The sequence below is a fragment of the Octodon degus genome, unplaced genomic scaffold, assembly GCF_000260255.1.
Source record: "Octodon degus isolate 3935 unplaced genomic scaffold, OctDeg1.0 scaffold00066, whole genome shotgun sequence".
Classification (NCBI taxonomy): domain Eukaryota; kingdom Metazoa; phylum Chordata; class Mammalia; order Rodentia; family Octodontidae; genus Octodon; species Octodon degus.
In genome coordinates, this window is record NW_004524642.1 from 1,083,281 (window position 1) to 1,101,459 (window position 18,179).

At 44.5% G+C, this 18,179-nt stretch overlaps 1 protein-coding gene across 3 annotated transcripts in view; it reads right to left on the reverse strand.

The window, feature by feature from the left end:
* The window catches only part of Arl13b (ADP ribosylation factor like GTPase 13B), an 85,339-nt gene that overhangs the window by 53,799 nt on the left and 13,361 nt on the right, over nucleotides 1–18,179 (reverse strand). For all 3 annotated transcript variants that reach the window (XM_023719241.1, XM_004634818.2, XM_023719242.1), the window contains exons 2-3: nucleotides 10,891–10,961; nucleotides 5,425–5,674 (exon numbers count right to left, since the gene is read on the reverse strand). In XM_023719241.1, coding sequence (XP_023575009.1) covers nucleotides 5,425–5,674; nucleotides 10,891–10,961 — 321 coding nt within the window. The remainder of the gene's footprint in view (nucleotides 1–5,424; nucleotides 5,675–10,890; nucleotides 10,962–18,179) is intronic.

Below are 18,179 nucleotides of genomic sequence, written 5' to 3' on the forward strand. Positions count from 1 at the left end.
ATTAATTCATCATCCAATTCTGAGATTTATGGGTGTGAGTGCGACACTCGTCCTAGGGCAGATAATCTGCATATAACTGTAAGGAGGGGAAAGAGGCTAGCTAGCAGCTGCAGCCCCTGCCCCTCCCTTTGCTCTCTGTTGTTTTCTGCCACCAGGGAAGGCTGTTCTCTGCCATGTACCACTCTGCCTTCGAGCCCACTGAGTATGGACTGAAACCTCCACAAACTGTGAGCTAAATAAACCTTTCCTTCTTAACTTTGGGTGTCAGGTATTTTGTCCCAGCAATGAGAGAAAAGAAACTTAAGACCTAGGGCATCCTAGTAGGTCTTCAGGTCATTCTTAAATTGGCTGCCTTTAGTCCATGGGGGCTGAGATTAAATGTGATTAGCTACTCTACTACGCCATCTGCTGGAGGAAGTCGTAAGGTAGCATTCAAGCACTAAGCACTCAAGTTGTTTCTAGCCAAATTTATTATGAGGCTTAGGCGTAGGACAACGTTATCCAAGTTATTAAGGTAACTAAAGTAAGTTCTGAGTGCTCTTTTACTCTTTGCACATTTTCACATTGTTTCATTGTTATAAGAAGAGTATATCAGTTTTGGAATTTGAGAAACATCAACCAAAGGAAAGAATGCCTGCGGGGGTACCCGCTGAATCTGGGGCTGCATTCTTACGGCCTCCCCACCCTCCTTGCTTGGCTTTCCAGAACTTCCTCTGAAATCCGAGTGGAAGCCTGCATGACCCCACAACTCCTGCAGGCTGCACTGGTAAAGCCAGCCATCACACGACGACATCGATGTCTGCCTCCAGGCAGAGCAATCTCAGGCCCCCTTCCATGGCTGCCGTGGCCTTTGAGTACCTGGATGCCTGAACATGGTGAAATAAATGCCGGCAGCCAACTCTGCAGGAGGTCCGTCTGCATCGAGAGGTGCAGGCACTACCTGTTCCAGTGAAAGTCTGTTTTGGAACCATGAATGAGCCTCGGTGCGCGGCTCCTTGCTCATTTCAAGGCTCAAGATAGCCTCCTCCTCTTCCATGTACAAAACCCACCTAATTTCTTTCTTAGCGGTCAGTCGCTTCAACAATCACATATTCTTTGGCCTCAACTTTATAGCTTCTCTCTAGGCCAACATTCACGCTTCTCAAATTTTTCTGCTCTCCCTTTTACCACCAATTCTCACTGCAAATCTGGCTAAAAGCAGCCAGTAGGACCTATTCCAGGTAGCACCACCTACCAATGCATGATCCAGGGAAGCTGAGGAGAACCCAGCCTGAGTGGCTCAGCCTGCCAAAGCCCCTAAGGAGCAACAGGGCATGCAACCATCCACCAGACCCAAAAAGCACTTGAGCAACTCTTGAAGACTGGACTACTAACCCCCTGAAAAGAACACAAGCAGCCTGGCCCAACCTCACCCCTGGAAATCAGCCGTGCAACCTTCCCTTAGCAAGCTGGCCCACTGGCGGCCACACAAAGTAACCCCGAGAGCCCTCAGGCACTGGCAGGCACCTCTTGGTCCGGAGCCATTGGTGTGGCCTGACCCCTATGTGGCCCTGTCCCCATGAAGACCTCAACACTAACAGGTAACAGTTATACAGCACACCCACACGCAACAGAGCAGCCCTGTCCCCAGGCAACACACAGAAACTGTCAGATTCCATACACAGAAGCACCGGAAGCCTGCCCGACTTCAGAGAGCTGGATCAGGGCCGGAAGAGCAATGCCCACCACATGGGGCCTGAGCGCCCGCGACACCCTACGGGGGGCTCTGCAGCGCAGCACCTGATTCCCAGTACTGATTCCCAGTACCAAAACAGTAATAATAACAACAATAACAATAATAATAATTTCAAAAATGTAAATAGATGACATTTCCAAATAAAGAGGTGGACTGGCTAGATAGGCTAAACAATGAGCCTTTCACCTGCGTGCAGGGACTTGTGTCATCAGTGTGGACACAGAGACGAAAAGTGAAGAGACGCCAAAGGGAACCAAACGCAAAAAGAAGTAGTTCTACTTCTCAAAGATAAAAAGGACTTTAAATCAAAACCTGCGGAAGGAGACTAAGATGATTACTACAGAATCACTAAGAGATAGATTCAAGAGGAAAGGTCAGTTATAACACACACATGCATCCAACACCTGGACATGGAATTATATAAAGCAGAGTACTAGATCTCAAGAAAACACAGACCAATAGAAGGGTAATCCAGGACTTCAACATCCTATTCTCATCACTGGACAGATTACCCAGACTAAATGTCAACAAAGAAACAGAAGAGCTGTACTATGGAAAAAATACCATCCAACAGACTTCTAGAGCACGGTCCATCCAACAATGACAGAATATATATTGTTCTCATCAGCTACAGAATATTTTCTAAGATAGACCATGTCAGCCTAGAAAATATGTGAGAAACTAACCCTCGAAACTGTAGCACGGGCCTTCTTTGATCATGGTGGAATAAAACTGGAAATCGACACAAAGAGCTTAGAAATGTCTCAGCTACTCCTCCCTTGTTGCTGGTACAGACACCCGACACCCAAAATGAAGGAAGGAAAGGTTTATTTAGCTCACAGTTACTGGAGGGGTCAGTCCACACTCAGCTAGCTCCAAGGCAGAGCAGCACGTGGCAGAGAGCAGCCTTTCATAGAGGCAGCAAAGAGCAGAGAGAACAATGGAGGAGCAGCAGCAGCAGCAACAGCAACAGCAGCAACAGGCAGCAGCAGCAACAGAGAGCAAGTCTGTCTCTCTCTCTCTCTCTCTTGTATTACATTCAGGTTATCCATCCCAGGCTGGGTGTAGCACTCGGACCCGTAATCCCTGCACTACTAAAACCCATAACCCAGTGGATCATGAGTTAATCTCAAACTCTAGAAGTCCCACCCTATGACTACATGAGGCTTTGGGGGAACAACTAGACACAAACAATAACAAAAAATTTTAAAAATAAGGGAAAATTAAACAATATTCTCTTGAGATGCTCCCAGGTCAAAGAAGAAATTAAAGGAGAACCTTAAAAATTTCTTGAAACAAGTGAAGACACAACATAACAAGATTTGTTGAATATGGAAAAAGGAATTCTAAAAATGTTCCAGCAATGAGAATCTGCATAAAAGAAACAAAAAGACTTCAAATAAACAGTAAAGTAACTCAAGGAATTGGAAAAGAACATCCCAAACCCAAAATTAGTACAAGAAGAGAAATTAAAAAGATGAGAGAAGAAACAAGTAAAACAGAGACCAAAACCTACAAAACCAAGGAAACAACAGATTTTTTGAATAGATAAAAGTTAAGAAAAAAATAGAGAAATTTCCAATAAAGACGTCACACACAAAAAGGAGACAATACAACTGACGCAACAGACACAATGTTCACTAAGGATCACTGTGAACACCTACCTGATCTACCAGAAAATCTTTCAGATGTATATACATTTCTGGAGACAGAAACCTACTAGATTACTGAGAAGACACAGAAACCACAAAGCCACAGAAAACCTGTAACAAGTACAGAGACTGAAATTACTGTATCAAAGAGATGACTGTCGAGGAGACCAATACCTGGGTCTGTTGCAGCACTATCCACAAGAGCCAAGACACACAATCACCCAAGACGTCCACGGACAGCCAACTGGATGCAAAAATGTGATCTCAGTCACCTTCTCCTGGCTGGGACAAAATACCTGACCCTTGGAATGTAGAGGAGGAAGAGTTTACCCTGGCCCAGCTCCGGGTCTTAGTCTGTGCACCGCCCAATGGCTCCAAGCAGAAGAGGCAGGTAAGCCGGGCATCACAGAGGAGGAAGCTACTGGCATCCGTGGGGCAGGAAATACCGAGGGCAGCAAGGAGCCAGATTGATGCTTTCGTTTCCACACGCATAGCTCACCAGAACGGCTGGCACACAGTAGGTGCTCTAAAATATGTGCTGAATTTTTAAACGTATGAATGAGTCAATGCACACACGAAAGACCAAATTAAAGATTATTTGGTTGAAGTTTTTTTGTTTTGTTTTTTTGGCAGAACTGGGGATTGAACTCAGGCCCTTGCACTTGCCAGGCAAGCACTTATTCTACTGAGCCTCTCTGGTTAAAATCCACACACAATTATTTCATAAATGATGAACAGTCATTGCTATTTCATCCTTTAGAAATTACTGACTTTGCTTAAACATCTATAGAGACTGCTCTAGCCTATGGCGTTCAACAAAGTTCACTTTCATATTGAAAGCTACTTCAGATTGAATCAACTATTGAAGTTGATTTACGATTCAATAAAGGTAAGATTTGATAATATAAACAAAATGAATTCTCTCTTAAAATATATAAAAATTTGGAAGCACATAAGCTTTATCAGTAAATGACGTCATAAAGTTGTGACTTTTGTAATTAAAGCTTTCAAACTGCCACATTTAAAAAATCTACATTTACCACAGAAGATCACTGAGAAATTATACTTAAAATTTTCACCTAACCACGTAAGTCAATTAAAAAAAGAAAGCCTTGTTATGACTCACAAAATGAGGGAAAAGGGATGAGGCGGCCACAGCAGTGTCCACCACCCTCAAGGAAGAGCAACTGCACACTTACACTCAACGGCGGTGTCCACCACCCTCAAGGAAGAGCAACTGCACACTTACACTCGAGGCACCTGTGTGCCCGCGGCCCGAATGCTACGCACGCAAAAGTCCACTGTGAGAGCTTAAAAAGTATTCAGAGGGGCTGGAAAGATAGCTCAACAGACGAAGCGCCAGCTCAGGCAAGTGCAGGGACCAGGGTTCGATCCCCAGCAGCACTGCTGCACAAACCCTGCCCCTGGGTGAACTGAGCCGGCAGCCCCGTCCAGGGTGGTGGCACATGCCTGTACGCCCAGCACTGGGGAGGCTGAGACAGGAGGCTCACTACCAGTCCGAGCTGCAGAGCGAGACCCTGCACCAAATAAATAGAAATAAATAAACAAACAAGCTGTTCAGGCACCAGGACAAATAATATAGATGAGAACTGCGACACGGAGTGGTAGAAGTTTATAAAGATGAAGAACTCAATGTGGCATTAGAAAAATAAGCCACTTAAATAATTATCAAATACTCTCCCCTGCAAAAAGAGAAAACTGTTATTAAACAAAGGGAAAAAATTGAAAATTACTCTCGAACTCTGTTCAGACTATTTAAAAAGGCAAAATTTACTAAACAGTCAATCTTAAGGCACGACAGAGCTGAATACCCATCTAATTATAAGGTTGCTTGGAGTAGCCCCCACCTCTTCATCGCTGCAGACAATGTTATACGCCAGCCACAGCGCGCTAGTAACTCACAGGTACTTCACTGTACTAGGACACAACTCTTCCCTGATTGACTATGCTGTCACAGATAAATTCACTAGCCAATGTCACCGCTATTAGGTTTACAATAACACAAATATTACTTACACCAACACAGGCTTTCCTGATATCCTGGGATGTCTTAGCACTTCTGACATTGTCTCTTTCGTCTCTTCCATCCTCTCTTCGTCACTGGAATCCACAACAAATATCACCCCATAGGACTCTGCATAGTAGTTCTTCCAAATCCCCCGAATTCTTTTTCCACCTCCCAAGTCAAAGATGGTGACCTCAAACTTTCCTTGTTTAAGGTCAATTTTGGAAAATCCAACTGTAGGAGCTACATCTTCAGGGTGCTCTGTTTCAAATGACACAAGAGAAACAATCTTTAGACTTGAAGCTAATAACATTAACTTTATAACTTAGATGTCACGAAAATTGTTCTTCATCACACTTTCGTACTAAGTGGGACAGTTACCACGTGCTTACACCGCAGGCGTTCTCTCCATGTCTGTCCACTATGCAGACACTAGATAGAATCAAATACTCAACTAGAGTTTTCACTTCATGCAACAGGAATTTGTCATAAAAAAAAAACAACTGGTATACTACTAGCACCTAACACATGTAGGTACGTATTAATTAATGAATGAGCTCTTGTCTTTAAGGCTATTTATCCTTCGATTTACAAGCATAAAGATTTCAATTCTTCAACAACACAGCCAGTTCCAGGGACTGTTACAACTTCTGTGGAATCATAAAGAAAAGCCTGAACATTTGAAGAATAAAAAAAGTTTAGAAGAATCAAAAAAATTGGAGAATTAACAAAGAGTCAGACAACCCTCTATTAATTGGACAAATTAAAGCTAAAACTGGAATAAGGAGAATTGCCAGGCTGTCTGCAAGATAAGCGAGTAACGCTCATTTCTACAGCAACACGCTTCGGATGTTCCAGTAATTTAAAAAGGAGCGTGTGTTTCCAAAGACGACAGCATGAAGAGGGCACGGGATGCATACGCGCATAACTGCAAGAAGTGGCAGCGACAGACAGTAAGACTGTTCTAAGGGTCCCTGCAGGTCACAGAAGACTTCTTGCGGGAGACGGAAGTTAGGGCTGAGAGCTGGCTAGGACTTCACACGCAGAGCGACATTTGAGAGGGGACACTGGGCAAGCGCAAGGCGGAGAACAAACCGAACACCACGGTGAGGCAAAGCCCTAAGAAGGCGACTGCGGACCGCAGCCAGACCGAGCGGGTTCTGACACCAGAGAACAGGGAGCCTCCGAGGGATCCGACACGGGAATCAGACAATTCAAGTGACTGAGACAGCACTTTACTAAGATTCACCTTGCAAAAGCCTTTAGGCTGAAGGAAAGTGAGTGAGAGCTACTTTCCAGAGAGGTATGAAAATAAAAAAAGAACAGAAAGAAAGAACTTATTAAAGATTAGTAAAACCTCGGGCGTTATGGAAAAAAGTTCAACTTGGTATATCTCTTCTTTTCTCCTCGCTAATTCGCTAGAATGTACTATAAATGCTACTCTATGTGAGTCTGTTTTGCATTGCAGGGGTATAATAGCAGCCACCACACACGCGGCTTTTGTATTTTAACTGAATTAGGAGGAGATAAAATTAAGAATTCTGTTCCTCAGGTATATCAGCTGTATGTCAAGTGCTCAAAAGCCACGTGTGGTTAGTGGCCCGCCGTACTAGACAGAGCCGATGCAGACCATTCCCGTCGCTACAGAACATTCTGCTGATGTACACTGTTCAGTAAAACATGTGCTACGACAAAGATGAGCTGAAAGGCGTAACACAATTCGCGTGTTCTGTGCAAAAGCTGGGAAAGGGTGGTGTGACGGAATTCAAGAGGAAGAAGGTAAAAAGGCAGCATTGAGTTTTGGACTAGAAAGGCTTCGGAGGAGGAAGAGGAGGAGGAGAAGGAAGAGAAGAAGGAGAAGGAAGAGAAGAAGGGGAAGGAGAGGTACAAGAAGAAGGAGAAGGAGGAGGACGAGGAGGAGAAGGAGGAAGAGGAGGAGAAGGAGGAGGAAGAGAAGAAGGGGAAGGAGAGGTACAAGAAGAAGGAGAAGGAGGAGGACGAGGAGGAGAAGGAAGAGAAGGAGAAGGGGAGGCAGAGGTACAAGGAGAAGTAGAAGAAGAAGGAGGAGGAAACACACTAATCAGTAATTTCCATGTTATCTTACAGGAACTAGAGAGCAGACCACACAAAAATTTTCACACTCATAACAGTAGTTTTCTCTTAGGAAGCCCTATTAGAGTGTCAGGGATTCCCAGCTTTCTTTTCCCCCTCCAGGATCATGAATGCTCAGACTACAATCCTCAGCCTTAGTGGCAGCTAGCAACCATGACAGGAGGCTCTAATTAGTAGTACGATGTTACACACTTAACAGCTGCTTAGGAGGTATAGTGAGGCACCAGTGAGATAGCTCAGCGGAGTAAGCCCTGGTTAGACAAGTGCAGGGACCAAGGTTTGATCCCCATCCAGGCGTGATGGCGCATGCCTGTAATCCCAGCGCTGGGGAGGCTGAAGGCAGAATCACTGCGAGCGCGAGTTGCATAATGAGACCCTGTATCAAATACATAACTACAGGAAAAAAAAAAAAAGAGGAGGCATACAATGGGAGGGCTGATAAATAGTGCCTGCCAATCCCCATGCTCCAAGCACTCCAGCTACTGCCTTTTTCCTTCCTTTTTGGTACTGGGGTACCAACTCAGGACCTGCCAGGCAGGTGCTTACGCCACCGAGCTATCTCCTGGCCTTGCGGAACGCAGAGCTGGGGAGATACATGCATAGCTGGCTCTTGCTAGTTGACGCGAGCAAAATGAACAGACAGGTGCGAGGTCTGCTCAGTGCTACATGAATGAAAACCACAGAGCAGCTTCCGGCTGACGCTCTGGCTAACAGAGGGAGCGGCCGCCCCTCAACCCTGCCCCTCTTCCAGCTCTAGCACACTCTGCAGCGAGCTACCTCGACCACGCACGTGGGTGGGCCACCGCGCGCAGCAGCCCCGCGGCCTGGAGGAAGAGCTGAGCCCCGCGGCACGGACGGCCACCCTGGGCCCCACGGCCCTCTCGGCCGTTGCCAGAGGAAAAGAAACTGCAGCTTTATTGAACCTCGATGACTTCAGGCCCAAGGAGTGCAATCACTCAGCCAAGAAGAAGCGGATATTGCAGCAGGAAAGCTCGGGAGAGAGAAGCTCTTTCTAGGTGAGGAAGCCACTGATCCGCGGGGAATGGCAGAGGCAGGGCTGGGTTCCAGGCAGGAAGGTCCTGAGTTACAGGTCAGCACGGGCACCCCACTGTGGTGAAATAAGAGAACAAAAGAAGGCTGGGACTGCAGATCAGGGGCGGAACACTCCAGGTCCTGAGTTCAGTCTTCATTAAGGCAAAGAGAGAAAGGAAGGAAATGTGGGGGAGGAGCTGCCAGACCAGACCAGACCAGACCAGACCAGGCCACACCACACCAGGCCACACCAGGCCACACCAGACCACACCAGGCAGGCACTACAGTGACATTACAGATAAAAGATATCAAGGCTCTGGATTTAAACTACAAGAGAAGAAAAAAACACAAAACAACAAAAAAAAACCCTACAAGAGTATACTTATAGAGGGGGTAGATATATCTCAAAAGAAACTAAGAACTACAGAGAAAAACCAGGCTGAGAGGCTAGAGAAGAAAGAGTGAGCGCAAAATCTCTGCAAGGGATGTCTAATATCCCTAAGGGTGTGGGCTAAAAAGGCCCTGGAGGATTTAGTCTGCAAACATAGAGAGATACACAAAAGAACAAAACATCCAATTAAGTCACAGGTGTAAGCAGGGGCAGGACAAAAATGGGGACAGAGCCAACTGCTTGGCATGGACATGGCTGGAGGCAGGCTATATAAAGGAGAAGACTATATGACAAATGTAAATGTTTAAAGATACATATTATTTGTTCTGGTAATACAAGCAGGAACTACAGAAGCAAAAGTACAAAGACATGAGAACAGTTAATTTGGGACAATACAAACAAATCTTTAAAAAAATCTGTGGAATCTCTAAAAAATGTAATGGAGTCAGTCAGTGGAGTAGGCTGGACAGAAAAGATACAAAGAATAAAATCTGAGCATAGGAGGGCTCCAAGATGTAGGCGGCCGTGACTTTCATCTTCTCATGGGATATGCTGAGCATTTTCTCAAACCAGAAAAAGGAGCTAAAGGATGAGGGACCGGCAGAGCCAGAGGTTCTACATACACACACCAAATGTGATGGTCTGATTAGTGACCCTAAAGCACCCGATTTGTTGAATGTAAGGTGGGACGGCTTACAGATCCACCTGCCTTGTTCCTGGTTTGGGGGTGGCTCACAGCTAAGAATGTATTTCTGCTTTGTTTTTGTGGTACCAGGGATTGAACTCAGGACCTTGTGCTTGCCAGGCAAGTGCTTATTCCACTGAGCTATCTCCCTGGCCCCTTATTTCTGCTTTTTAAGTGGCTGAAGATAATATTTTCTCACACATGTAATTACATTCAATTCAAATGTAGTGCCCATAAATGAACTACCTTTGGGACGTGATTCATCTCATCTACTGGTACACTGACGACTGTTTTCACATTACAGGTCAGACTTGTATGGTTCAGAAAGAACCTGACCCCATAGCCTAAAATACTATCTCTTTAGAGAAAGATGTTGCTTACTCCTGCGTGGATAATGACAGAGGATGCTTTGCAAGGTCACACAGTACCTAGAATATCACAAGAGTGGGTGCCAGAAAGCTTTTACGGCGAAGCCTTACACAACATTGTATAATTTATAGCACTGTCACACAGAGTTTATGGTTACTTGCTGTTCTTCCCTAACACTCAGTGTTGCAAAGTATTAGTGAATAAAAGCTCTAACTATTTGATAAGCAAGCCATCCCACGACAGCCACCGATCTTCAGGAACCAATACCCGAGAGCTCGTCACCCAGGTCACACTGAAGACCCGGTGCTGACGGTACATGCGCGGTGCCCAGCACTCCCTGCCCTAGACACTGCTCCACGTGGGGAGGAGCGCTCAGTCCACACCAACCAGCCAAACGTGTGGCAGAGAGACTCAGTATATGGGATGGAAAGCTATTTAATGACGAAGAGGCTTATTTAATGTAATTCTTAAAAATCCTACTTCACGTTTGAATCAGCATCAGGAGACGCTTTGCTAGCTAACTATGCCTCCATTTCACGTACGAGCAGCCATGTGACTAAATTCTGGTCAATAAAATACGAGTAGAAGATGGGTATCCTTTAGGGACGAGTATACGATGCTTTCCTCCCTATTATGCGGGACACAGTTACAAGCCCTGTTAATCAGCCCTCAAGAGCCTCTGGATCTATGAAATCCGAAACGTGATGGTAGGCGACTGTCATGTAGCCAGAGTTTACACATATTGGTCCCAGTGTACTAAGTATCTAATGAAATGCAGCACTTACTGTCTGCCCCCAAGTAGCACGTAACAAAGCAACTTAACATGATAAGTAGATAATTCAGAAAAAATATGCGAGTTCAAAAAGCATAAAAATATTTTGAGCTTACCTCCTTTGATTCCTTTTGCTGTGGCCGTTTTGCCAGCGTTGTCAAGCCCCACCATCACAAGAGTCACCTTTCTTCAAATAATGAGAAAAGCAAAAGTCACTTTCTTTGTTAATTTGGTGTAATAAAGAGAAATTCATTCACTGAAGCAACATTTAAGGCGAACTTACCGCATACAACAATCTCCTGGATGACATGATGGCCCGCGACCAAATACAGATTCAAAAGCAAACTCTAGGCAAGCTATCCTTTAAACGTTGTCCTTTCATTAGGATAACAACAAAGTAAAATTGCGCAATAGATAACTTCAGGGAAGACAAAAAGGAGGCAGTGAGAGGGGGTGCAACCCTGAGTTACTCATCCTGGCTAAAGACTCAGGTTTCTCGTTAACCTGGTTCCAGGAGTTGTCGCACATCTGTTTATCTTACGAAAGCGCACAAGAGAAGAATTTCTGCTAGGTCGTGGGTCCTACTGGTCTTAGATATACAGCACCCTACTAAATATGAATCTTAAATATAGCACAATTACTAATTTAAGCGCTAACATAAACTGAAACAAGCTTCTTACACTTATAACGCTTAAAATATTTCTGGAAATGCCATACAGCTAAATTCCATGTAGAAAAAAAAAAAAGAAGCAGAAATCAAGTTCAACTTTACAAATGAAGCGTAAGCCTCATAAGTTAAGCAATAACGTTGTTATATATTATACCATCAACCAATTATAGATTTGTAGCCAGACATGAAAGCAACTAATTCCTAGGAACCTCTTAAATCTGGGGGAGGTATTAAGAAACAAGCCCATGATAACGGGCCTGTCACCGGGCGAGTCAGCCCTTACAAAGCTCGCTTCAGTTCCTAACCGAGCCTCTGCACAAGCGGAGGAGACCGCGCACTGCCACGTGCGCCTGGGAGTGACAGCGGAAGCCACCGGGCAGCACAGCTGCCGGGGGAGCCCAGGAGGGCTGGGCGGGAGGCGCACTCCTGTAATCGCACCCAAACGAGGAGGCTGAGGCAGAAGGACAGACGTGTGTTCAAGGCCAGGCTGGCCTGTGCAACAAGACCCTATCTTAAAAACTAGGAAGAAAAGGACAAGAAAAGCCAGCAGTACTCTAGGGCACAGTGTAAGCACACTCCTTCACAGGCAGTGATGATGCCAAGGAGAATTAAAAGCAAATTAAAGTAAATGGTATTAATTTGTCCAAACCTGGATTTCCTGGATATTGTCTTTTTTTTTAAATTCCAGACATATTCTGAGGATCCCTATTTATTTATTTTTTCCCATAATTTTATTGAGAAACAAATAGCAATGAGACAGTTTCAAAACAAATTGGTAGGGCAGTTTCAATAATTAACACACTGCATACATTCTTCTTAGTGGTTAATTGCTGTACAAGATGCGGACTTGAGATCCTATTTACAAACACCATTAGAACAAATCATTCTATTCATTAAGAGAATATAACTATATATCTATCCTAACCACTTTGAATACACAGATACAAAATGAACATTCATCTGTATCCCCTTTTTTGGTTAAGTTCCATTATTTGAATATTATAGGTGTGTAAACTCAGCAAAATATTCTAAAAGAGTCCAGTAGCCCATAATAGTATTGGGTCTTCCGCTTGACTGGCAATGTCAGAAATTGTTGACCTGAGTCCCCCACAGCTCAACATAACAGCATGGCTTTACTTCTAATATTTTATTTTTATACTTTTCTGCTGGATGGTTAAGACCAAGGTAAAGCAGGACCTATGCAACAAGAGTTGTAGCTTTTGGGTCTGATAAGGTCAGTCAAATCCCCTCAGGATTTATCCTGAGATCCTGTACCTCAGATTGTAGAACCTTTGCCAGTGTCAGCCCTGTGGATGAGTCACAGGCACTGGTTGGCCAATGTGCTCTCTGTGAAAGCCTGAGAGAATGTTTTCTCTCCATGTGACTCTCCTTAGGCACACTCCACATCAATCACTTTCCTCTTTGGCCCCATAATCTTGATCAGAAAATTTGGGACACTACCGAGTTACATGACATTACAGTACAAGTTCTCATATGTGAGGATCCCTATTTTAAAAAAAAAGGATAGTAACAAGCGGGTAAGAGGCAGTCCAGGAGTGGGTCACAAGCTGAGGAACAAGGTACTCAGCCTTCTGAAAACCAAAATGGTCGTTTACTAAATAAATATGACCCATTTCTATACAGCAGATATCAGTGTTCTGGGTACCTAAGACCCACTGGCCAATTAAAGCAAACCTCCACAACAGAACAAAACAAGAATATGCATAAATAGACTCTTCCCTATGAGCCATATGTTTCAGTGGCGAGAGAATGAAGATATAAGTTCCACATAAATCATACGATGTGTTACAAAGTTGTCACGGTTTTTATGTATAGGTGTCCCCCCAAAGCCGCATGTAGTCATGGGGCGGACTTGTAGAGTTTGTAATTAATTCATGATCCAGTGCTGGGATTAGGGATGTGGGTGCTACACTTGCCCTGGGCCAGATAATCTGCACACAAATGGAAGGAGGGGACAGGGGCTTGCCAGCTGTCTCAGCTGTGGCTTCACCCTCGCTCTTCGCTGCTTTCTACAGCCATGAACAGCTGCCCTCTGCCATGTGCCCCTCTGCCTTGGAGCCAGCTGAGTATGGACTGAATCCTCCATTAACTGTGAGCTAAATGAACTTTCCCTGCCTTCATTTTGGGGGTCAGGTATTTGTCCCAGCAACGAGAGAAAAGGAAGAACAAATTAATTACACATGCGTCTGGGGGAGAGAGAAGAGCCAGTGCAGAGAAGTTAAAGCAGGAACCCTGTCGTGGGAGTGTCCACACCCGCAAGGAGGCTGCCGTGGAGAAAGGATACGGGCAGAGTGGAAAGACTGCTGGGTGTGCTGGCCTGTGCAGCAGGCTCAGGCAGGAGCGCCATGACTTCCATCCAGGCCAGCCTGGGCTACCAGGGTGAGTTCACAGCCATCCTGGCTGCACGGTGGGACCCTGTCTCAAAAAGAGCCCCACCCACACCAAAAAGAAGAAAAAGACTGAAGACATAAGAAGCCAAATGATGCGCAGCCTCAACTTTTGACTTTTACTAAATGAAATTAAATGTTTATTTCCTTTATTATAGTTCTTTTTAAAATGTACTTGGTCTTTTCCAAATGTTCCAATCACTCGATGCCCACCCCGAGGAATAAATGAAGCGCTAGCCATACTTGACTCAGTCTAAGACTACAGTCAACCGCAGTGCGCAGCATCCTCAGGCCCCTCCCTAAGAGCTGCAGAGGACGCCTGTGGGCTGCTGCAGCGGTCCACAGTAGGGGAGAAATTTACTCAGAGGCAGGACTGTGTGAGGTCCAGGCACCTCTGTCCATGTGAAATTCTATCTGCATTATCAACCTGCAAAACATTCATTTACTTCCTAAGGAAGCTAGGAGATATTTCGAATCTAATTTTAACACTTTGACTACTCATAACTATGAACTAATACTAATAAATATGACAGAACAAAATTTAAATATAAAATGATTTCTTGAACAAAATATAGTAACTGATAATACAGAGAAAATACATAATGGAACATTTTAAATATAAGTTTTAGGTAATTTAAATTACTAAGAAGCACAGTGAATTAGTTTAAAATAATTTTACCATTAAACCCATGTCAACTGTCCTGTAATCACTCATTAATACATTCCACGGTCTGCAGAGCTTTAAACATCACCACGATCCCACACAATTACAAACAACCCATGAGTTTTGCTTATTTTGCATTATACTAAAAATATTAGTGCTCATCAAAATGCCTACAGTTCATGACCATCATAACTCTTAGGACACGGCCAAAAAACAAACCAGAACTAGAGAGATCATTTCAGTAAAGTGGAAAAACTATCCAAAAGGGGACGAACCTGCAGACACAGAGAAAAAAGCAGATGGCAGCCTATTCTAGAAGTTCAAGACTGAGCTACAAATACATATGGCTACGTCAGCAACCGTGGAAGAACATGATGGAACTCTTCACATATTTTGTCTTTGGAAAGGAAAATGACCCCATATTTCATTATTAGGCAACATATTTTCTCCCCTCTTATCAACATTTCAGTTTAAGAACTTTCATGCATCCACATGGCATATTTGAACATTTCAACATAGCTTTTATTTTATTTTATTTGTGTTGGGCTGTATTTTCCTTTACTGTCATCATGCTGTGGATCAAACCCAGGGCCCCATGCAGGCTAACCCAATGGCCTTCCTGCAAGCACACCCTCAGCCCTCGGCACTGCTTTTAAACTTACCAAAGACATTAACTCTGCATTTTTAAATAGGCTGTTAAGTTCAAACTAAGCCAAAAAACCCTTCATTGATGAAATGACTTTGGAAAATTATAATCATGCTGAGACTGACAAGAAATAAGTCTCTCTGGATTTCTATTTGTACTCAGAGTACCATTTGAACTAGTAAATTTTTAAGATTATGCTATAAACTTGGAAAAAAAAAAAGCTTTAAGTATCTGAGGTAATTAAAGCCCCTCAGTGAATAAACATGACATTAGTAGTGCAAATAAAACTCACAGCACAAACAACTACGCCAAACCATTAAACTTGGAGAACAAAATAGGCTTAAAGTTTTACCTAAAACTCAAAAGTCTATACAAGTTTTAATGTCATAAAAAGTGCAATCCAGTGGGCTGGGGATATAGCTCAGCGGCATAAGCACCTGCCTGGCAAGTGCAAGGTCCTGAGTTTGATCCCTGGTACCAAAAAACAACAACAAAAACCCTGCAATCTATTTAAAACATGTAAAATGTACGTGTTATTATAGCTTTCACCAATAGCTGTTATAGCCAAGTGTGGTGGCACACGCCTGTGATCCCAGCATCGTGGAGACTGAGGCGGGGTGCAGGTGTGAGGCCAGCCTGGGCTGTCCAGCGAGCTTCAGGCCAGCCTCCTGAACTACATGGCAAGACCCTGTCAAAACGAAACCAAACCTAGCAATAACAGCAGTTACAGCTTTTTAAGTTACCAGTGGGTACAGTTTGGCTGTGGCGCTGTATGACAATAAGAAGATGAAAAAGTGTCTTTTAATCTTATGATTAATAATCAATTATATTAGCCCCTCAAATTGAAAAATAATCATGTACAGTGCTCTCTGGTTTTCTCCATCTGGAGAGGTCGACACTAAGGATAAAAGCAACCACTCAGTAATTTGGCCAGGCCATAACTCAGCGAAAGCTCACTGGGCACCACGGACACAAGACGTCGTAGACGTGCGCCTCACCTCGAGATGCTCAGCGGGAGTGACCGCAGCACGAATATGAGTACCCCATGACACATGTGTGAGGAAGGAGTACCGAGCAAGAGGGGGTCAAGGAAACCACGGAGGGCGAAGCCTGGGCTAAGCTCTTACAGTGGGAAGCTCGCCAGGCAAGCGGCAGGTAAGGACGGGAGGGGCACGCGGAGAAAGGCCAGAAGACACGGGAAGACGGGGCCCAGAGCACATCTCGGGACACAGCCTTCGCTGACAGAGAACACAGAACGAGGGAACGCAACTGTGCATCGAGGGACCCGACACACCTGGACCTAAGAACCCAGTATTCTCCGTTAAACAACGAGACGGGCCCAGCAGCGGGAAGCTGTCTATGCGCTTGGTTACGTACCCAACTAGAAAGGCTCGGGTGGGCTCGTGCAAGACGCACAGTCCACGTGTACCAGCAACAAGCAACAGAAGAGGGACCGCAGCACCCTCATACACAGCCACAAACTTGGTCTCTGAGAGCGCTGCGTCCAAGTACCAGACTTGCTCTTTCTCAGCTGTGTGACCTTGCTCTTTCTAAGCTGTGTCACACACTCCTAAAAGTGTGTGACAGCACTTTTCAAAATTCCACAAACAGAACACAGTAATACGAACCACTCTAAACAGATGTTGTGAAAATAAAATTTAACGAGAAGAGTAATATATGCAAGGGCCGAAGCAGACAGTATGCAAGCAAGAGCTGTCCTTAACACAGCGTGAAGTTCAAGACAAGGAATCCACAGATAAGCCCAGAGGTTTGTGGTAGAAGCAGATACGGAACAGGATTAAGAGTGAGGCTTGGACATGTTGGCGGAGGTGCTGAAGTCTGAAAACAGGAGGGATCTGCACCAGATTTGAGTCAAATAGGTGGCAGTGAAAACCATTAGGACAGATGAACTGTCCCAGAGAACACACAGAAGAGTGAGCCAGAGGAGAAAGAAAGGAGCCCAAGAACCTTTAAAGAAATCCTAAGAAATGGCATCACAGAGAACAGCCTCCAGGAGAGCTAAGAGGCATGCAGTAAAGAACAGTTGAGTTTATATCCTGTGGCTTGATTCTGCAACTAGAGCACACGAAGTTATTCAAGATTTCAATATTAAGGACTGGGGTCTGGGCATGTTGGCGCACACTTGTAATCCCAGTACTCAGGAGGCTGAGGCAGGAGGGTTGCTGTGAGCTCAAGGCCAGAGTGGGCTACACAGTGAGTTCAAGGCCAGCATGGACTACACAGAGAAACCCTGTCTCAAAATAAATTAATCAATTAATTAATTAATACTGATGATTGGGGTTGTAGCTCAGGACAAAAGCCTTGTGTTTAATCCTCGGCATCAAAAAGAAAAGACAGGAAAAAAGAAAGAAAAGGAAGAGAAAAAAAGGAAGTAGTCTACAGCAATATTTTGAGAAGTTTAAATACACTCAAAATACAAATAAAGTATTAAGAATAATAATATATACTATTACTTTATAGAGCCACTTAAAGCATTTTGTTTATCCTAAAATTTACTTATATTTTTGGCTGGGGCAATAGCTTGGCGGTCTAAGCACCTCCCTGGCAAGTGCAAGGACCTGAGTTCGACCCTGGGTACTCTGTGCAGAACCAGCCCCAATGTGGGGGGCACATGCCTGTAATCCCAGCACTGGGGAGGCTGAGACAGGAAGATCACTACCAGTTCAAGCTGCGTAGTAAGACCCTGTATCAAACAAATAAGTGAGTAAATAAATTTTAAAAATTTATATACACATATCAAAGCAGGTAGCCAGGTAGCATGACTCATTTCCAACGGATACCCTGCGATACTTCTCAGAGCGACCATTACCCATCACCTAGGGCCATTGCAATCCCGATGACCCCTAGTCACAAGCTGACCGACGCCACTCATGAACTGAATACTGATAATAAGGCTCACCGTGACCTTTACAAAAATCTAGCCATGGCGTTTTTTCTTCCTGAACATACAGGATCGAGACGACTGTGATGGTACGTGCCTGTCAGCCAGGTATCTG